The sequence below is a fragment of the Petromyzon marinus genome, unplaced genomic scaffold (assembly GCF_048934315.1).
Source record: "Petromyzon marinus isolate PM22_M1 ecotype Great Lakes invasive population unplaced genomic scaffold, UKy_Petmar_22M1.pri1.0 PM_G_Scaffold_24, whole genome shotgun sequence".
In the NCBI taxonomy this organism is placed as follows: Eukaryota; Metazoa; Chordata; class Hyperoartia; order Petromyzontiformes; family Petromyzontidae; genus Petromyzon; species Petromyzon marinus.
Window position 1 is genome coordinate 867,465 of NW_027422806.1, and position 21,741 is coordinate 889,205.

Consider the following 21,741-nt stretch of genomic DNA (forward strand, 5'->3'; position numbering starts at 1 on the left):
ACAACGCAACATTCAATACAAAGAGACACTTGACCATCGTTTTACCAACCAATTCGTTGACTTTTATTGAACGCAAACAAGAACAGACGGAGACTCATAAACTCACCACACAGAGACTCATAGACTCACCACACAGAGACCCACAGACTCACCACACACAGAGACCCATAGACTCACCACACAGAGACCCACAGACTCACCACACAGAGACCCATAGACTCACCACACACAGAGACCCATAGACTCACCACACACAGAGACCCATAGACTCACCACACAAAGAGACCCATAGACTCACCACACAGAGACCAATAGACTCACCACACACAGAGACCCATAGACTCACCACACAGAGACCCATAGACTCACCACACACAGAGACCCACAGACTCACCACACAGATACCCATAGACTCACCACACACAGAGACCCACAGACTCACCACACACAGAGACCCACAGACTCACCACCACACAAAGACCCACAGACTCACCACACACAGAGACCCATAGACTCACCACACAGAGACCCATAGACTCACCACACACAGAGACCCACAGACTCATCACACACAGAGACCCATTGACTCATCACACAGAGACCCATAGACTCACCACACAGAGACCCACAGACTCACGGTGGTCACGACCCCACCACCCAGAAGGTGGCCGAGGGCGGCCTCTGTGATTGGCCCCTCGCGGGCCTCTTGAGGAAGTGAGCCACCAGCCAGCGGCTCGTCGTCCGCCCGCCGTTCTTGGCGCGCCCGCTCCGGTCGAAGGCGGCGTAGCGCTCTGGCAGCAGGGCGCACCGCAGCGCCGTGTAATGGTTCTCAAGGTAGAGCTCGCTGAAGACGCAGCCTCGGTAGCGCCCGGACAGCTGCCCGCGATGGGCGGGGCGGGGCGGAGGTTAGGACGTGAGTGGGTGGGTGGGTGGGTGAGTGGGTGGGTGGGTGAGTGGGTGGGTGGATGAGTGCGTGAGCGAGTGAACGAGTAGAGTGGGTGAGTGGGTGAGCGAGTGAGTGGGTGAGCAAGTGAGTGAGTGGGGGAGCGAGCGAGTGAGTAGATGAGTGAGTGAGTGAGTGGGTGAGCGAGTGAGTGAGCGGTTGAGTGAGTGGGTGAGCGAGTGAGTGGGTGAGTGGTTGAGAGAGTTAGTGGGTGAGTGGGTGAGTGGGTGAGTGGGTGAGCGAGTGAGTGGGTGGGTGAGTGATTGAGTGAGTGAGTGGTTGAGTGAGTGAGTGGGTGAGTGGTTGAGTGAGTGAGTGAGCGAGTGAGTGAGTGGGTGAGTGGTTGGGTCGGTGAGTGAGTGGGTGGGTGAGTGGTTGAGCGAGCGAGTGAGTGAGTGAGCGAGTGAGCGAGTGAGTGAGTGAGTGGTTGAGTGAGTGTCGCCTCCGCCTACCTTGCCCACCAGCTTGCCATTCCTGTCCATGCAGATGTGGTACTTGGTGCGAACCCCGCGGAGCCGAATGTTCCCGCCAAACGAATCCATCTCGGCCTGGAGCAGCGCTGCAGCAGGGATGGAGTCGTCACCGTGGCGTTCGCGCTCGGAGTCATCTACGGCGGGCCGCTACGACGACGAGGCAGGGCCGGAGTCAGGCCAGGGGCCTCCACCAGCTGGAGAGGGGCCTCGTCATTTCGTTGGTGGACGCTGACTATTATTTGGTGTCAGCCTCGCAAAAATACAATTTTATTTCGCTTCAACTTTTGTGCGGTGAGTCTGTGGGTCTCTGTGTGTGGTGAGTCTATGGGTCTCTATGTGTGGTGAGTCTATGGGTCTCTATGTGTGGTGAGTCTATGGGTCTCTGTGTGTGGTGAGTCTATGAGTCTCTGTGTGTGGTGAGTCTATGGGTCTCTGTGTGTGGTGAGTCTATGGGTCTCTGTGTGGTGAGTCTGTGGGTGTCTCTGTGTGGTGAGTCTGTGGGTCTCTGTGTGTGGTGAGTCTGTGGGTCTCTGTGTGTGGTGAATCTGTGGGTCTCTGTGTGGTGAGTCTGTGGGTGTCTCTGTGTGGTGAGTCTGTGGGTGTCTCTGTGTGGTGAGTCTATGGGTCTCTGTGTGGTGAGTCTGTGGGTCTCTGTGTGGTGAGTCTGTGGGTCTCTGTGTGGTGAGTCTATGGGTCTCTGTGTGTGGTGAGTCTATGGGTCTCTGTGTGGTGAATCTATGGGTCTCTGTGTGGTAAGTCTATGGGTCTCTGTGTGGTGAGTCTATGGGTCTCTGTGTGGTGAGTCTGTGGGTCTCTGTGTGGTGAGTCTATGGGTCTCTGTGTGTGGTGAGTCTATGGGTCTCTGTGTGTGATGAGTCTATGGGTCTCTGTGTAGTGAGTCTCTGTGTGTGGTGAGTCTATGGCTCTCTCTCTGTGTGTGGTGAGTCTATGAGTCTCTGTGTGTGCTGAGTCTATGAGTCTCTGTGTGTGCTGAGTCTACGAGTCTCTGTGTGCTGAGTCTATGAGTCTCTGTGTGTGCTGAGTCTATGAGTCTCTCTCTGTGTGTGCTGAGTCTATGGGCCCCGCCGCCCCGTCTCACCGTAGGGGTCCCCGTCGTCCCCGCGGGCCACGACGTGTGTGCCCAGCACCTGCACGTGGGCTCCGCTGGCGCGTGAGTACAGCTGGTAGGTGCGCACGCGGCGCCGCGACAGCTCGTCGCTGACACGCGAAGCCTCCAACACGTGGCGCTCAAACTTCGCCGAGGAGGACGTGGACTCGGTCAGCTGGGGGGGGGTTGTGGAGATACACAGAGACTCGTGGAGATACACGGAGACTCGTGGGGGTAGACGGAGACTCGTGGGGGTAGACGGAGACTCGTGGAGGTAGACGGAGACTCGTGGAGATACACGGAGACTCGTGGAGGTAGACGGAGACTCGTGGGGGTACACGGAGACTCGTGGAGATACACGGAGACTCGTGGAGGTACACGGAGACTCGTGGACGTAGACGGTGGTGAATCTGTGGGTCTCTGTGTGTGGTGAGTCTATGGGTCTCTGTGTGTGGTGAGTCTATGGGTCTCTGTGTGTGCTGCGTCTATGGGTCTCTGTGTGTGGTGAGTCTATTGGTCTCTGTGTTGTGGTGAGTCTAGGGGTCTCTGTGTGGTGAGTCTATGGGTCTCTGTGTGTGGTGAGTCTATGGGTCTCTGTGTGTGGTGAGTCTATGGGTCTCTGTGTGTGGTGAGTCTATGGGTCTCTGTGTGTGGTGAGTCTATGGGTCTCTGTATGTGGTGAGTCTATGGGTCTCTGTGTGTGGTGAGTCTATGGGTCTCTGTGTGTGGTGAGTCTATTGGTCTCTGTGTTGTGGTGAGTCTAGGGGTCTCTGTGTGGTGAGTCTATGGGTCTCTGTGTGTGGTGAGTCTATGGGTCTCTGTGTGGTGAGTCTATGGGTCTCTGTGTGTGGTGAGCCTATGGGTCTCTGTGTGGTGAGTCTATGGGTCTCTGTGTGGTGAGCCTATGGGTCTCTGTGTGGTGAGTCTATGGGTCTCTGTGTGGTGAGTCTATGAGTATTTGTGTAATGAGTCTATGAGTCTCTGTGTGGTGAGTCTATGGGTCTCTGTGTGGTGAGTCTATGGGTCTATGTGTGGTTAGTCTATGGGTCTCTGTGTGGTGAGTCTATGGGTCGCTGTGTGGTGAGTCTATGGGTCTCTGTGTGGTGAGTCTATGGGTCTTTGTGTGGTGAGTCTATGAGTCTCTGTGTGGTGAGTCTATGGGTCTCTGTGTGATGAGTCTATGGGTCTCTGTGTGCTGAGTCTATGGGTCTGTGTGTGGTGAGTCTGTGGGTCTCTGTGTGATGAGTCTGTGGGTCTCTGTGTGGTGAGTCTGTGGGTATCTGTGTGGTGAGCCTATGGGTCTCTATGTGGTGAGTCTATGGGTCTCTGTGTGGTGAGTCTATGAGTCTCTGTGTGGTGAGTCTATGAGTCTCTGTGTGTGGTGAGTCTATGGGTCTCTGTGTGGTGAGTCTGTGGGTCTCTCTGTGTGGTAAGCCTATGGGTCTCTGTGTGGTGAGTCTATGGGTCTCTGTGTGTGATGAGTCTATGGGTCTCTGTGTGGTGAGTTTATGGGTCTCTGTATGGTGAGTCTGTGGGTCTCTGTGTAGTGAGTCTGTGGGTCTCTGTGTGGTGAGTCTGTGGGTCTCTGTGTGGTGAGTCTGTGGGTCTCTGTGTGGTGAGTTTATGAGTCTCTGTGTGTGGTGAGTCTGTGGGTCTCTGTGGAGAATCACAGAGACTAAGCCGGGATCCCCTTGCGTGAAGATCTACGCCCTCGCCCGGGACGGCGTAAGGATTTGACGGCACGGACACGGACAGGTGTAGAGGGACACGTGCGTCAGTACCGGGCGCTCTCGCTCACCTGCACCTGCAGGTAGAGCGCGGGTGACAACGAACACCTAGGGACACAAAGACAAAGGTAAAGATCCCCCGTGTAGCCTTAACGGACTGTAGGGGCGAGCGCCGTTAGCAAGCAGCACCTATGAAGGCCGGAAAGGCACACGAGGGGGTGGGTGGCCAGCACAACGCCCGACCGCCTTTGTCTTCCCAGTGGCGACGTTTACCCACCGTACCAGGTACTCATTTGAGGCTGAGTCGACCTAGGGGAGTCCCAGGACCGGTTCAAATAATCGCCACCGGTGTTGGCCGTGAGCGGGAATCGAATCCGGGTCGCCGGGTTCGTAGCGCTAACCGCTGCACCACCGCTCACACACATACGTACACACAGACACACACAACACAACAACAACCGCCATTCGCCACTAAGTGGCGGTGACGTCACCATGACGCTTGTGCCAGGCTATGTGCACCCTGAGGCCACGTAAAGTGTCGAACGCCCGCTGGCAGGAGGTCACGGGACAGACCCAGTTGCCACGGGTCGACTGACTGAGATGACTGGCTGATGCACCATCTGTGCCCCCTACTGTGCCAACCCGCTGTGCTTCAGCCACCCGGCGCTCCGCTCTTTGTTGTGAGCGTCGCTCCTCTGCCTCCAACTGCCCAGTAGCGTACTTCACGAGCCTCCTCCACAGAGGCTGATCTTGACACCGCTGGTACCAGTCATCGGCAAGTCCACTCAGCCCCACGTCCTCCTGTACCACATCACTCCATCTCTTCTCTAGCCCGTGCCGCGCCCGTTTAGCCCCCTCGATCCGGCCGAACAAAAGCTGTTTCGGCATGCGGTGGCTGGGCATGCGGGCTACATGACCCAGCCATCGCAGACTTGCCCGCCGGAGGAGCTCACCGATGGGACCTTGCCCAGATCTTTCAAGGATTTGTGAGCTCCTCACACAAACCAGCCTGGTTAAGCCCAGGATGGGTCGTAGGCAGGCCAGCCTAAACCGGCGAAAATGTTTCATTAGGGGGGGTCCACGTTTCGCAAGCGTAGAGAAGGGAGGGAATGACCGTGGCCGAGAAGACCTGAAGCTTAGTGCGGAGCAACAGACCAGGTAGCTTCCACACAGCGTTACGCAACCGATGAAAAGATATTGCCACTCGACTGATTCGGAGTGAGACCCCTGCTGTTAAACCAGAGCCGGTCATAAGCACACTGCCCAGGTGTGGGAAACTCTCCACTCTCTCCACAACTGCCCCACACACGTACACACACACACGTACACACACGTACACAACAACAACCGCCATTCGCCACTAAGTGGCGGTGACGTCACCACGACGCTTGTGCCAGGCTATGTGCACCCTGAGGCCACGTGAAGTGTCGAACGCCCGCTGGCAGGAGGTCACGGGGCAGACCCAGGTGCCACGGGTCGACTGACTGAGATGACTGGCTGATGTACCACCTGTGCCCCCTACTGTGCCAACCTGCTGTGCTTTAGCCACCCGGCGCTCCGCTCGTTGTTCTGAGCGTCGCTCCTCCGCCCTCCGTTGTTGTTGGAGGGCGACTACCTCCAACTGCCCAGTAGCGTCCTTCACGAGCCTCCTCCACAGAGGCCGATCTTGACACCGCTGGTACCAGTCATCGGCAAGTCCACTCAGCTCCACGTCCTCCTGTACCACATCACTCCATCTCTTCTCTAGCCCGTACCGCGCCCGCTTAGCCACCTCAATCCGGCCGAACAAAAGATGTTTCGGCATGCGGTGGCTGGGCATGCGGGCTACATGACCCAGCCATCGCAGCCTTGCCCACCGGAGGAGCTCACCGATGGGACCTTGCCCAGATCTTTCAAGAATTTGTGAGCTCCTCACACAATCTAGTCTGGTTAAACCCAGGATGGATCGTAGGCAGGCCAGCCTAAATGTTTCTAGCCGGCGAAGATGTTCCATTAGGGGGGTCCACGTTTCGCAAGCGTAGAGAAGGGAGGGAATGACCGTGGCCGAGAAGACCTGACGCTTAGTGCGGAGCGACAGACCAGGTAGCTTCCACACAGCTTTACGCAACCGATGAAAAGATATTGCCGCTCGACTGATTCGGAGTGAGACCTCTGCTGTTAAACTGGAGCCAGTCATAAGCACACTGCCCAGGTATGGGAAACTCTCCACTCTCTCCACAACTGCCCCATCACCGATTGGGAGTTGTGGGGGTGGAGTGTCCGATAGTACAAAATACCCAGGCAGGTGCTTAGTTTTGGTGGGGCTGATGGTAAGGCCCCAGCTCTTAGTGGCACGCTCCAGTCTCAGGGGCAGCGTCTCCAACTCCTCCTCTGACTGAGCAGCTATTACCAAATCATCAGCATACATAACGTGGTTGAGCAATAGGGAGCCATCCCTTGACCGCACCCGGGCATCGATCAGCCTCCCATTATATCTGTACCATATGGAGAGTCCCCCGGTACAGCTATTGAAGGCTTCACGAACTACGTGGTCAAAATAGATGTTAAATCATGTGGGAGCCAGAGGACATCCCTGTCGCACCCCAAGGTGTACAGGGAATGGCTCTGACTCCCGGCCACGTAGTTTTACCCGGGCCCGCTCACCATCATGAAGGTCCTTAATGATCGTGAGCAGAGGGTCAGGTACTCCAAAAGCACGAAGAACGACCCAGAGCCCAGGCCTACTGATGGTATCATAGGCCTTGACCAGGTCAATAAAGCAGAGATGTAGGTCTTGTTGGAATTCCCTACACCTCTGCTGTAGCAGACGGACAGAAAATATGGCATCTGTGCAGGACCGCCCTTTCCTGAAACCGCATTGGGGCTCCGCAAGCCTCTCCTCAGCGTGCCTGGCAAGGCGATGCTGAATAATCCTTGCCAGGACCTTTCCCGGCACACTGAGGAGTGAGATGCCCCTGTAGTTGTTACAGTCTGTGCGGTCCCCCTTCTTAAAGAGGGGGACCACCAGGGCATCCTTCCAATCCTGCGGAACCCGTCCAGTGGTCCAGACCGTTGTTATGATGTCATATAGGGCAGTCTGTGCACAAACGCCACCCTCCCTCAGCATTTCGCTTGGGAGATCATCTCTGCCCGCTGCCTTTCCTGGTCTCAGACTCCGGATCGCCTTCAGTACTTCCTCAACAGATGGCACCTCAGCCAGCCACTCACAGGGGGTGACTTCTTCCAATATTTGAGGCACCGCAGCCTCAGCAGGGTCATCCTCACTTTGTGCCACGATGTTTTCCTGGCTGAGGGATTTTCCCTCCCCCAGAACCTCACAGAAATGCTCAGCAAATCTGCAAACCTGTTCCTGGGGGTCGGAGATTGGATCACCGTTTTTTCCCCTAATGATGGTAATAGGTGTGGCACTGCAGGTTACTTTTTGATGGAGTTAAATAGAGATTTGTGATCACGGGCCACTGAGGCAGACTCCATCTCCTCAGCAACCCGCGACCACCACCCATCTTTGAAGCGCCTCACGGCTCTCCGAACCTCCGAGCGAAGGTTGCGGTAAGCCTCCTCATTCTCTGACATGGGATTCTGTAGCCGATGACAGTGGGCCTGTCGCTTTTTTTCAACCATCTTGAACACCTCCTCTGTCAGCCAGGGTCTCTGGGGAGGTCTGGACCGCGTACCCAAAGCAGCCATTGCAGCTGCATGAGTCACAGTCCAAAACCTCGCCCATTTACCCTCGACATCAGGAGGAGTCGGGGACGATGCCAATCCCAGCCGCAAGCGATGATTAAATTATCGCTTGCAACTTTCATCAGATAACTGAGACCAGGCCACTTTAGGTCGGAATGGGGTCCTGGGTGTACACCCACCACCGGAGTGGAAGAATGGCAGGCGCATCTTACAGATGACTAGTCGATGGTCAGAGGGCAGATCAGCTCCACGGTAGGTCCTGGTGTCAAGGACATGGGCTCGCATCCGCTGGTCCGTCACTATGTAGTCCAGCAGATGTTCTTGCTTGGACCCGGCATGCATCCATGATGTTGTGTGGATGCGCCGATGCCGGAACAGCGTGTTGGTAATTACAAGCCCATGGGCTGCACAAAAATCTAGCAGCCACCTACCGTTGTTATTGAGCTGATCTGGCCCATGCCCTCCAATCACTCCAGACCAGGTTCCAGTATCATGACCAACTCGGGCATTGAAGTCACCCAACATGATGACTCTATCCCGAGGGGCCACTTTAGCCAGCACCTGTGACAGGAGGTCATAGAAGGCATCTGACTCATCGGCTTTGCCTGCATCCCTCCACGGATGTTCATCTTCGGTGGGGGCATAAGTAACCACGACCACCATTCCTCACCTCCGGTTGATGGGAAGGCGAGCCCAAAGTAGCCTGGGGCTTACAGCTTCCCACACCTCACCGCCACGCTCCCACGCCCTCTTCATTCTTTTGTTCAAAAGAAGAGCAACATCCTGTTGTTTGGCAGTCTGCTGCCCCGAGTAGAGGACTGTCCACCCCTCATGGTGGCAGGAGCCAGAGCCAGTCCACCGGACCTCCTGAATGCCGCATAGATCCAGGCGGTACCGTTCCAGCTCCCGACAGAGGAGTGGCAGCCTCTCCTCCGCAGTGAGCGTTAAAACATTCCACGTGGCCACCTGTAGTGGCTTTTCGTTGTTTCTGGAGGAGCCCCGAGGGTAGATATTCAATCTCCTGGCTCCGCCAATTGGGGTTTGGCCAGGAGACGTCATAGACGCCTGGCCCCCCGGGGCCTCCGGCACAAGCTTATTAGTTACATATTTCAGTTTAACTCGTGGTTTCGTGGTAATTAATTGAAGGTGGAGGGGTTACCAGCCCCTCGCACCCGTCCAGAGCCCCCGTTTAGCCCCTGTGGTGGACACATATGCCATGAGGGGAGGAGCCAATCAAAATTGGATCTCCCCCCACAGCACTGTCCACGACAGAGTTGCCCGTCCGGCACCGCGAGGAGGTAGGGGGTTGTTTTGCCGGACACACACATGTAAACACACACGTACACACACACACGTACACACGCGCACACTTACACACTTACACCCACGTACAGCCTACGTGGACTGTTGAGGCAAGTGCCGCTGGCGTTCACCTCCACCGCTCGGGCCCGGCCCCAGACGCCCCGCGCAGGCGGTGAACCATGCCGTGCCGCCAAACTGCTTGCTCGCTTGCTCGAGGACCAGCCTAGGTGCACGTCGAGGCCACGTGAAGTGTCGAATGCCCACAAATCCATAAAATAACAGCAACCGCCCCCTTCGCACAGAGGCACACGAAGACACGCTCGGTCACACACTCACCGACACAACAACAACCGCCATTCGCCACTAAGTGGCGGTGACGTCACCACGACGCTTGTGCCAGGCTATGTGCACCCTGAGGCCACGTGAAGTGTCGAACGCCCACGGGCAGGAGGTCACGGGGCAGACCCAGGTGCCACGGGTCGACTGACTGAAATGACTGGCTGATGCATCACCTGTGCCCCCTACTGTGCCAACCTGCTGTGCTTTAGCCACCCGGCACTCCGCTCATTGTTCTGAGCGTCGCTCCTCCGCCCTCCGTTGTTGTTGGAGGGCGACTACCTCCAACTGCCCAGTAGCGTCCTTCACGAGCCTCCTCCACAGAGGCCGATCTTGACAACACTGGTACTAGTCATCGGCAAGTCCACTCAGCTCCACGTCCTCTTGTACCACATCACTTCATCTCTTCTCTAGCCCGTGCCATGCCCGCTTAGCCCCCTCAATCCGGCCGAACAAAAGCTGTTTCGGCAGGCGGTGGCTGGGCATGCGAGCTACATGACCCAGCCATCGTAGCCTTCCCCGCCGGAGGAGCTCACCGATGGGACCTTGCCCAGATCTTTCAAGGATTTGTGAGCTCCTCACACAATCCAGTCTGGTTAAACCCAGGATGGATCGTAGGCAGGCCAGCCTAAATGTTTCTAACCGGCGAAGGTGTTCCATTAGGGGGGTCCATGTTTCGCAAGCGTAGAGAAGGGAGGGAATGACCGTGGCCGAGAAGACCTGAAGCTTAGTGCGGAGCGACAGACCAGGTAGCTTCCACACAGCGTTACGCAACTGATGAAAAGTTAATGCCGCTCGACTGATTCAGAGTGAGACCTCTGCTGTCAAACCGGAGCCGGTCATAAGCACACTGCCCAGGTATGGGTAAACTCTCCACTCTCTCCACAACTGCCCCATCACTCGATTGGGAGTTGTGGGGGTGGAGTGTCCGATGGTACAAAATACCCAGGCAGGTGCTTAGTTTTGGTGGGGCTGATGGTAAGGCCCCATCTCTTAGTGGCATGCTCCAGTCTCAGCAGCAGCGCCTCCAACTCCTCCTCTGAATGAGCAGCTATTAACAAATCATCGGCATACATAACGTGGTTGAGCAATAGGGTGCCATCCCTTGACCACACCCGGGCATCGATCAGCCTCCCATTATATCTGTACCAGATGGAAATTCCTCTGGTACAGCCATCAATGGTTTCACGAACTATGTGGTCAAAATGGATGTTAAATAATGTGGGAGCCAAAGGACATCCCTGTCGCACCCCAAGGTGTACAGGGAATGGCTCTGACACCCGGCCACCTAGTTTTACCCGGGCACGCTCACCATCATGAAGGTCCTCACTGATCATGAGCAGCAGATCGGGGACTCCGAAAGCACGAAGAACAACCCAGAGCCAAGGCCTACTGATGGTATCATAGGCCTTGACCAGGTCAATAAAGCAGAGACGTAGGTCTTGTTGGAATTCCCTACACCTCTGCTTTAGCAAACGGTCAGATCATATGGCATTGGTCCAGGACCGCCCTTTCCTGAAACCACATTGGAGCTACGCAAGCCTCTCCTCAGCGTGCCTGGCAAGGCAATGTTGAATAATCCTTGCCAGGACCTTTCCCAATACACTGAGGAGTGAGATGCCCCTGTAGTTGTTACAGTCTGTGCGGTCCCCCTTCTTAAACAGAGGGACCACAAGGGCATCCTTCCAATCCTGCAGAACCCGTACAGTGGTCCAGACTGTTGTTATGATGTCATGTAGGGCAGTCTGTGCACAAACGCCACCCTCCCTCAGCATTTCGCTTGGGAGATCATCTCTGCCCGGTGACTTTCCTGGTCTCAGACTCTGGATCGCCTTCAGTACTTCCTCAACAGATGGCACCTCAGCCAGCCACTCACAGGGGGTGACTTCTTCCAATATTTCAGGCACCGCAGTCTCAGCAGGGTCATCCTCACCCCTCCCCTCCCCACTCAGCCCCTCCCCACCCTCCCCACCCAGCCCCTCCCTCCCCACCCAGCCCCTCCCCTCCCCTCCCCACCCTCCCCACCCAGCCCCACCCCTCCCATTTTTGGATGCATGACGGACGGATGGACACAACAATACTCCCCTGTGGGCTGGTGGTCTAATAACCAGGTTTCTACCAGTGACATTGATACCTATGGGAGATTAATGTAACATTGACTCACAGCAGCAGGAGGAGCGTCAACATGGTGCAGGATCCACGCCGACGAGTTGAACTCCGAACCCGGGCTGCCAGGCGGAGGGGGGCGGGGTCACGTGGAGGTGACTGTGGGGGGTCACAGTACCACCCTGGTCAACAGAAGGCTGGGTCACGTGGAGGTGACTGTGGAGGGTCACAGTACCACCCTGGTCAACAGGAGGCTGGGTCACGTGGAGGTGACTGTGGAGGGTCACAGTACCACCCTGGTCAACAGAAGGCTGGGTCACGTGGAGGTGACTTTGGGGGGGGGGGGTCACAGTACCACCCTGGTCAACAAAAGGCTGGGTCACGTGGAGGTGACTGTGGAGGGGTCACAGTACCACCCTGGTCAACAGAAGGCGATGAAAACCAACAAGATCATCACAAGTTCGACCTCCCTAATCGACCCAACTAAACGTCCCTCCCTAAAACCTTCTGCTGCAAGACCCCCTAGATTCTATGGTCTTCCCAAGATTCATAAAGAAGGCACCCCACTACGACCCATCGTATCAACGATCAACTCCCCTACCTACAGGCTAGCCCGTTTTCTGTCAGATACCTTGCTGCCTTTCACTGGCAAGACCACCTCAGCAGTACTTAACTCAGCCCAATTGGTCTCTATGGTCAAAGACGTTGTACTGTCCCCTGACGATATCCTTGTCAGCTTCGATGTGGTCTTTCTGTTCACCAAGGTCCCAGTTCCCGATACCATTGAAATAATTGAAAATTTGGTCCAACATGGACTAGACCCCGATACACCTGCGCTGGTTAGGCACTGCCTCACCAATACCTACTTTACTTGGAATGGCTCCTTCTACAAACAAAATGAGGGTACCCCCATGGGATCCCCCTTGTCACCAGTGACAGCTAACGTTTTCATGGAGAAATTTGAATCAGACGCCATCCAGACTTCCACCCTCAGACCTTCCCTGTGGAAGAGATATGTAGACGACACTTTTGTCATTTGGCCACATGGCCTCCCAGCTTTGAACCTTTTCCTACACCACATCAATTCCAGACACCCCGCCATCAAATTCACCATGGAAGTGGAGAAAGATGGCAAGCTGCCATTCTTGGATGTTCTGTTTGAGAGGAGACCTGATGGCTCATTGGGGCATTCTGTCTACAGGAAACCCACCCACACAGATTCCTACTTGAAACCTGATTCCCACCACCACCCAGCTCAAAATAATTCTCTCATCAAAACGTTATACCACAGGGCTCATTGCATTTCGGACCAACACCACCTGACCAGTGAATTAAAACATGTACATCTGGCCCTCAAGAGCAACGGATACTCTGACCGTACCATTCGCCAAGCTGTTTCTCCCTCCATACAGAAACAACCACTTGATACTCTTTGTTTTTTTCGGTAAAGTCACGTAGAAATAAGAAATAATAATATAAAATAACATAATAGCATACGACGTTTCGATTGCAATGCAAGCAATCATCATCAGGTATAGAAGAGCTAAATTTAAGAGAGAGAGGAAACACAGAGAGATGAAGAAGCACATGATATTGGACAAGATTTAGTAAAATTTTGGAAACAATATAATGCAGCACAGAGGGTCGGTCAAAACACAATTAACGCATGTTCTGGCTGATTAAGTTATTTCAAACATTGCTAAATTATAGGTTAAGAGTGATAGAGTACAGATCACAGACACATATTACAGACATCCAAGCAGAGAGAGCCAGCACAGAGACACACAGAGAGAGACACACACATGGGACAGAGCTAAATTTAAGAGAGAGAGGAAACACAGAGAGATGGAGAAGTGCATCAAATTGGACAAGATTTAGTAAAAATTTGGAAACAATATAATGCAGCACAGAGGGTCGGTCAAAACACAATTAACGCATGTTCTGGCTTTACCGAAGAAAACCAAAGAGTAATTACTGCAGTCACGAAAGCACCCAATGAAGTTGAACCACTTGATACTCTGATAAAAACCATCACACTACCATATATAGCAGGTGTTACTAAAAAGATCTCCAAAATTCTAAACAAACACAAGATCCTGGTCCGGTTCAATACAGTACACAAAATCCGTGATCTGATCCCATCCGTGAAGGATGTCATTCCTGACTTACAGTACCCCGGGGTTTACAAATTGAGTTGTACCTGCGGTGATTGCTATATCGGGGAGACGAAACGACATGTCTTTGACCGAATTCGCGAGCACAAATCAGATTTGAAACACGGCGGAACGAATTCTTCTGCCGTAGCTGATCACTGTTACAACGCTGTGGGTGATCACGATATAGTTTTCTTCAATACCAAGGTTCTCTGCAAAACCACGGGTTTTTTTTTTATCAGAGATTTGTTCACGAGGCAATTCAGATTTACAAACACGGACACAATTTCAACCGAGAGGATGGTTTCAAATTAGGCAATCATTGGAAAGATGTTTATAAATCAAACCAAACATTAAACTAATTTTCAATGGTACAGTATCTTTTTTCAAGTAGTGGTATCCCAAACTTTCACAGCTGCTTATTTTCCCTTCAAACCAACATTACTTAAACTCCCCCACCCCCGCGCCGGTCCATCATGTACCTCCTACGTACATCGTGCTCATTGTTATGCTAATTCCTTTGTCAAGGCGCTTTTGTTTCCTCCCACACAGCTTAAAGGACGCGACCTGGGCTTGGCTGTTTTCATTCCAACGCTGTCATCTGGACAGTCCGGTCCCTTCACCTGATGAAGGCAACTTGTGTTGTGGCCGAAACGTCGTGATTTTTTGTTGTTTTATTTTTTACCTACGTGACTTTACCAAATAGAACCAAAGAGTATGGATCCTTGCAGTCACGAAAGCTTCAAATCTAGAAGAATCTATGAGTATTTGTGTGATGAGTCTATGGGTCTCTGTGTGGTGAGTCTATGGGTCTCTGTGTGGTGAGTCTATGAGTCTCTGTGTGGTGAGTCTATGGGTCTCTGTGTGGTGAGTCTATGGGTCTCTGTGTGGTGAGTCTGTGGGTCTCTGTGTGTGATGAGTCTATGGGTCTCTGTGTGGTGAGTCTATGGGTCTCTGTGTGATGAGTCTATGGGTCTGTGTGGTGAGTCTATGGGTCTCTGTGTGGTGAGTCTGTGGGTCTCTGTGTGGTGAGTCTATGGGTCTCTGTGTGGTGAGTCTGTGGGTCTCTGTGTGATGAGTCTATGGGTCTCTGTGTGATGAGTCTATGGGTCTCTGTGTGATGAGTCTATGGGTCTCTATGTGGTGAGTCTATGAGTCTCTGTGTGGTGAGTCTGTGGGTCTCCCCAGACTCACCGGTGCAACGCTCCGCAGATGTCCAGGGGATGGGGGGGTCTTGAGGGTCTTGTTGCTCTGTCGTGGCAAGGTGACGCCGGCAATAACGACTCCCTGGGGGGTGGTGGAGGTGGTGGTGGTTATGGTGGAGGTGGTGGTGATGGTGGTGGTGATGGTGGTGGTGGTGATGGTAGAGGTGGTGGTGGTGGTGAAGGTGGTGGTGAAGGTGGTGGAGGTGGTGGTGGTGGTGAAGGTGGTGGTGAAGGTGGTGGAGGTGGTGGTGGTGAAGGTGGTGGTGGTCAAGGTGGTGGTGGTGGTAGTGAAGGTGGTGGAGGTGGTGGTCAAGGTGGTGGAGGTGGTGGAGGAGGTGGTGGTGGAGGTGGTGGTGGTGAAGGTGGTGGGGGTGGTGGTGGTGGTGAAGGTGGTGGTAGTGAAGGAGGAGGTGGTGGTGGTAGTGAAGGTGGTGGTGGTAGTGAAGGTGATCAAGGTGGTAGTGAAGGTGGTGGTAGTGAAGGTGGTGGTGAAGGTGGTGGTAGTGAAGGTGGTGGTGGAGGTAGTGATGGTGGTGGTGGTAGTGAAGGTGGAGGTGGTGATGGTGGTGGTGAAGGCCGTTAAATGAAAAAAAATTTCGCGCGCTTTTGGCCACTTGGGGCGCTTTTAGAAAAACGTAGCGCGGATAGGCGATCACGTGTTTGGCGAGGCTCAGATTTCGTACAGCTGATAAGCACCGCCTATAGACTTGTAGTGTTCGACTTCACTCAGACAACTTCTGTCTTTCTTCGAACGCCGCTTTATTTACAACTCTCAGCACGTCCTCCACATTCCACAGTATCCAGGTCGCCACGGCTCGCTCGCCACCTTTGTCTCTCCACTCCCCACTATTACTTCGCTTACTCCGCACTCAGCGACTCCGCACACAGCGACTTCACACTCAGCGTCTTCACACACAGCGTCTTCACACTCAGCGTCTACACACACAGCGTCTTCACACTCAGCGTCTTCACACTCAGCGTCACCACACACAGCGTCTACACACACAGAGTCTTCACACTCAGCATCTTCACACACAGTGTCTTCACACACAGCGTCTTCACACTCAGCGTCTTCACACTCAGCGTCACCACACACAGCGTCTTCACACACAGCGTCTTCACACTCAGCGTCTTCACACACAGTGTCTTCACACACAGCGTCTTCACACTCAGCGTCTTCACACACAGCGTCTTCACTTTAACATAGCCATTTCTGTGACCAGTCACAAGCTAATCACTCAGCTATTTCAATGCTAAATTCTATGCTAATTCCTTTGTCAAGGGGTGCCTCTGTGGATGTGTAGGCTTTGACTTTAACATAGCCATTTCTGTGACCAGTCACAAGCTAATCACTCAGCTATTTCAATGCTACATTATATGCTAATTCCTTTGTCAATGCGCTCTGTTTCTTCTCACACAGCTTAAAGGTCGCGGTCTGAGCTTGGCTGTGTTCGCTCCAGCGCTGTCCTCCAGACAGTCTCGTCCCTTCACCTGATGAAGGCCGCTTGTGTTGTGGCCGAAAACGTCGTGAGAATTTTATTGTGTTATTTTATTTTATCAATTTATTATTTTATTCTCATTCTACGTGGTGGTGACTTTACCGAAAGAACCAAAGAAGATGAACCTGAGCGTGGTGACGTCACCACGCAGCATTCTCTGGTCTGTAAACGGATGAGACTAGGCCATCAAGAAGGACTTCTCTGGTGTAGGCTGATCAGTTTCAAAGACATTGTATATATAATTATCAGAGCATGTTTGTTTGCATGTTAACAAGTACGTGGTAAAAGCAGAACTTGATTCCTTGAAGAAGGTTTCTAGTTGGTGTTTGAACATCTTAACAATGGAATGGAACTTTCTACAAACAAACTGAGGGCACCCCAATGGGCTCCCCCCTATCTCCGGTTATAGCTAACATTTTCATGGAGAAATTTGAGACTGACGCCATCCAGACTGCCATTCTGCACCCAACCTTATGGAAAAGGTACGTGGATGACACCTTTGTCATCTGGCCACATGGCCGGCCTGCTCTAGACCAATTCTTCGACCACATCAATTCCATACACCCAGCCATCAGATTTACCATGGAAGTCGAAATAGATGGCAAGATGCCTTTTTTGGATGTCCTAATTAAAAAGAGACCTGATGGTTCAATGAGCCACTCTGTCTACAGGAAAGCTACCCATACGGATGCTTATCTGAAACCGGATTCCCACCACCATCCATCACAGAAGAATTCTCTCATCAAGAGTATCATAGAGCCCAATGCATATCCGACCAGGAACACATAGGCAGTGAACTCAAGCACGTACACCAAGCTCTTAAGGCTAATGGTTACTCCGACTATACAATCCGCAAAGCTATCACTCAAACCATGAAGAAGGACCCTCTTGAGGAGCCTTTCAAAACCATCACTTTACCCTACATTGCGGGGATCACAAAAAAGATCTCCAAAATCTTGAATAAACACAAGATCCAGGTCCGTTTCAACACATTACATAAAATCGGTGATCTGGTTCCGTCTGTAAAAGATGTGATTCTGGACATACAGTACCCTGGTGTCTACAAACTAAGTTGCCTCTGTGGTAGTAGTTACATTGGAGAAACCAAACGCCACATCTCGGACCGCATTCGTGAACACAAAGCAGACCTTAAACACGGTAGGACCAACACCTCGGCCGTGGCAGATCATTGTTATAATTCAGTAGGCTCACATGACATTGACTTTTCCAAGACAGGTTCTTTGTAAGCCATCTGGCTACCATGAGAGATTCGTTCATGAGGCTATCCACATATACAAGCACAGAGACAATTTCAACCGAGAAGATGGATTCTGGCTTAGCAATCATTGGAAAGATTAGATAAACCATTTCAGGTCTTAATTGATTGTTCACGCTTACAGTGGCTTTCAGACAGCATACATTAATTTTTCGTCTCCCCCCTCCTCTTTTCAGAAAATAGATGGACTAGTCCTTCTAAATAAACTGCCAAATCGCTGCGCATGGCGCTGGCGTTTTTTAAATATAAATAAATAAATACACCGGTTTAAATAAATAAATAAATGCGAAACCGGCACACCTGATGACGACCGTTTGTGTTATGGTCGAAACGTGATAATTTTCATTGTTTTATATATATTGTATTATGTTATTGTTTCCCTTCAATAATAAAATATATATAATATATACTTTATTATTTTTTTGTTTCCCTTCAACGTGACTTTACTGAAAGAGCTAAGAATATGAGTTTATCAATCTACATGACGACGACGATGATGATGATGAGGTTGTCAATCTCCATGACGATGATGATGATGACGAGTTTGTCAATCTCCATGACAACGATGATGATGACGAGTTTGTAAATCTCCATGACGATGATGATGATGAGTTTGTCAAACTCCATAACGACGATGATGATGACGAGTTTGTAAATCTCCATGACGACGATGATGTTGAGTTTGTAAATCTCCATGACGACGATGATGATGACGAGTTTGTAAATCTCCATGACGACGATGATGATGACGAGTTTGTCAATCTCCATGATGATGATGATGAGTTTGTAAATCTCCATGACGACGATGATGACGATGAGTTTGTCAATCTCCATGACGACGATGATGAGTTTGTAAATCTCCATGACGATGATGAGTTTGTAAATCTCCATGATGATGATGATGACGATGAGTTTGTCAATCTCCATGACGACGATGATGATGATGAGTTTGTCAATCTCCATGACGATGATGATGATGATGATGAGTTTGTAAATCTCCATGACGACGATGATGATGACGAGTTTGTCAATCTCCATGACGACGATGATGAGTTTGTAAATCTCCATGATGATGATGATGACGATGAGTTTGTCAATCTCCATGACGACGATGATGATGACGAGTTTGTAAATCTCCATGAAGATGATGATGATGATGAGTCTGTCAATCTCCATGACGATGACGATGAGTTTGTTAATCTCCATGATGACGATGATGATGATGACGAGTTTGTAAATCTCCATGACGACGATGATGATGACGAGTGTTAATCTCCATGACGACGACCTCCAAGCCTCGTGGAGCCTCCAGCAGCCCCCGTTGCCATGGCCACGGGCAAAACCACTTGAAGACTTCAACCCGGGGGTGGTGGTCGACATCGGGCGGTGGCAGCGTTCAGTGGCGATCATCTGCGTTGTGTCTGGCATTTGCGTGAGAGAGAGAGTTTCAAGTTTTCAAGTTTCATTTATTAGGTATAGCCCTGTGAGCCATGCGGCTCTTAAGTCAGGTGCAACCGCAACAAACTAAATTTGAACACAGAACATCTTAAAGCGACAATGCGTAACAGAAACATTCTGGAATAAACCAGCAAATATTCCACGCAAAAAAACATGTTAAAACGCTGTGTGTTAAAATCAATGTGGTGCAAGCCAACAACAACAACCATAAGACAATTTAGATTAACCATATGTTTTCGAATCACCAAAATAAAGCTGTAAAAACAATGTAACAACAGTAATCATAGGAACTGTGAATTTAAATTTAACAATAAACGATATACATAACACGTACGACAAAAAAACTGCAGCCATAGCTGGCAGCACGACACTCCCAGTGTATGATGTGTGAGTGAGTCAGCAGCAGAGTGAGTGAGTGTATGATGTGCGAGTCAGCGTATGAAGAGTGAGTTAGTGAATGATGTGTGAGCGAGTGTATGATGTGTGAGCGAGTCAGTGGCAGTGTGAGTGTATGATGTGTGAGTCAGCGCACGATGTGTTAGCGCATGATGAGTGAGTCAGTGTATGATGTGCAAGTGAGCCAGCAAACAATGAGTGAACCTGTGTATGATGAGTGAATGGGTCAGTGGTTGTGCGAGTGTATGATGTGTGAGTGAGTAAGCGCATGATGAGCGAGTCAGTGCATGATGTGTGAGTGAGTCAGTGCATGGTGTGAGTGAGTCAGTGTATGATGTGTGAGTGAGTCAGTGTATGATGTGTGAGTGAGTCAGTGCATAATGTGTGAGTGAGTCAGTGCATGGTGTGAGTGAGTCAGTGTATGTGTGAGAAAGTCAGTGTATGATGTGTGAGTGATTCAGTGCATGGTGTGAGTGAGTCAGTGTATGATGTGAGCGTGAGTCAGTGTATGATGTGTGAGTGAGTCAGTGCATTGTGTGAGTGAGTCAGTGTATGATGTGTGAGTGAGTCAGTGTATGATGTGCGAGTGAGTCAGTGTATGATGTGTGAGTGAGTCAGTGCATGGTGTGAGTGAGTCAGTGTATGATGTGAGAGTGAGTCAGTGTATGATGTGTGAGTGAGTCAGTGCATTGTGTGAGTGAGTCAGTGTATGATGTGTGAGTGAGTCAGTGTATGATGTGTGAGTGAGTCAGTGTATGATGTGTGAGTGAGTCAGTGCATGGTGTGAGTGAGTCAGTGTATGATGTGTGAGTGAGTCAGTGCATGGTGTGAGTGAGTCAGTGTATGATGTGTGAGTGAGTCTGTGTATGATGTGAGAGTGAGTCAGTGTATGATGTGTGAGTGAGTCAGTGTATGATGTGTGAGTCAGTGCATGGTGTGAGTGAGTCAGTGCATGATGTGTGAGAAAGTCAGTGTCGGCTCCCTCTGCTTGCGCCATCGCCCCGCCCCCCCCCTTGACTCCGTCGGCCCCCCCCAGCTCCGTCGCCCCCCCCCCCCGACTCCGTCGACCCCACCTGGCTCCGTTGCCCCCCCGGCCCCCCCAGCTCCGTTGGCCCCCTCGGCTCCGTCGGCCCCCTCCGTCGGCTCAGACACGGTCAGATATCTTCCATGGTAGGTTGGCAGTCACCTTTAAGTGCAATAAAAAATAGTTATAATAATTGTAACAACAATGAAAATAGCAATGACAATCATAATATTACTGACAAGGATGATTGTAAACGGGGTTACACCCCTACCCCCCCACCACCTCCATTCAACATGGGTTGACCCACGGGTGACCGCCCGATGTTTTGTAAACAAGTTTTACGTTGAGGGGGTTGTTGGTTATTGATCCCCTCGGACGTGGTGAAGGAGTTTAAAGTTCTCTGCTCGACTCGGCAGAATCGGCGTCTTGGGAAAGGCGACGTTGAGCTGAGAGCCTTGGGAGGAGCGAGAGAGTCTCTTAGCACGTGGGGGAATATCGTCACCCAAAAAAGTAAGAATCGTTTAAATGTGTCTTTGTGTATGTGCGGCGGTGAAGAGCTTCATAGATAATCGGATTTCTTCCGGTAATAAATGTTCTCATGAAACATCCTTAACCTATAAGTTAAACGTAATTGAGGATTCAGGCTTCGCCTAGTAACAGGTTAGTAGGCCTCAAGCCTTAGGCCTAAAGGTTTAATCTTTAATTTGTTCACCCACCTAAGGTGTTTAATAATTTAATTATACAGAGATCGTTAGATGGCAAATCTTCAGTCACCCCTTAATCTGTAAGTGCATTTTTAACTAATTAGAGGATTCTCACGCCGAAGGCTTCGCCTAGTAACAGGTTAGTAGGCCTCAAGCCTTAGGCCTAAAGGTTTAATCTTTAATTTACTTACCCACCTAAGATGTTTAATAATTAAATTTTACAGAGATCGTGAGATGGCAAATCTTCAGTCACCCCTTAAACTGTAAGTGCATTTTTAACTAATTAGAGGATTCTCACGCCGAAAGCTTCGCCTAGTAACATGTTAGTAGGCCTCAAGCCTTAGGCC

General features: G+C 51.4%; 2 protein-coding genes across 2 annotated transcripts in view; one reads left to right on the forward strand and one right to left on the reverse strand.

Moving 5' to 3' along the window:
* Positions 1 to 45: 45 nt before the first annotated feature.
* Positions 46 to 21,741, reverse strand: part of LOC116937341 (uncharacterized) — a 22,725-nt gene continuing 1,029 nt past the window's right edge. The window contains exons 2-7 of the mRNA XM_076060841.1: positions 15,027 to 15,659; positions 11,738 to 11,838; positions 4,323 to 4,359; positions 2,516 to 2,699; positions 1,396 to 1,502; positions 46 to 876 (exon numbers count right to left, since the gene is read on the reverse strand). Of these exons, the coding sequence (XP_075916956.1) occupies positions 643 to 876; positions 1,396 to 1,502; positions 2,516 to 2,699; positions 4,323 to 4,359; positions 11,738 to 11,838; positions 15,027 to 15,659 (1,296 nt within the window). The 3' untranslated portion in view covers positions 46 to 642. The remainder of the gene's footprint in view (positions 877 to 1,395; positions 1,503 to 2,515; positions 2,700 to 4,322; positions 4,360 to 11,737; positions 11,839 to 15,026; positions 15,660 to 21,741) is intronic.
* LOC142913273 (uncharacterized) overlaps positions 20,988 to 21,741 on the forward strand; it is a 26,452-nt gene continuing 25,698 nt past the window's right edge. The window contains exon 1 of the mRNA XM_076060811.1: positions 20,988 to 21,200. The gene's annotated coding sequence lies outside the window, so the exon portion shown is untranslated. The remainder of the gene's footprint in view (positions 21,201 to 21,741) is intronic.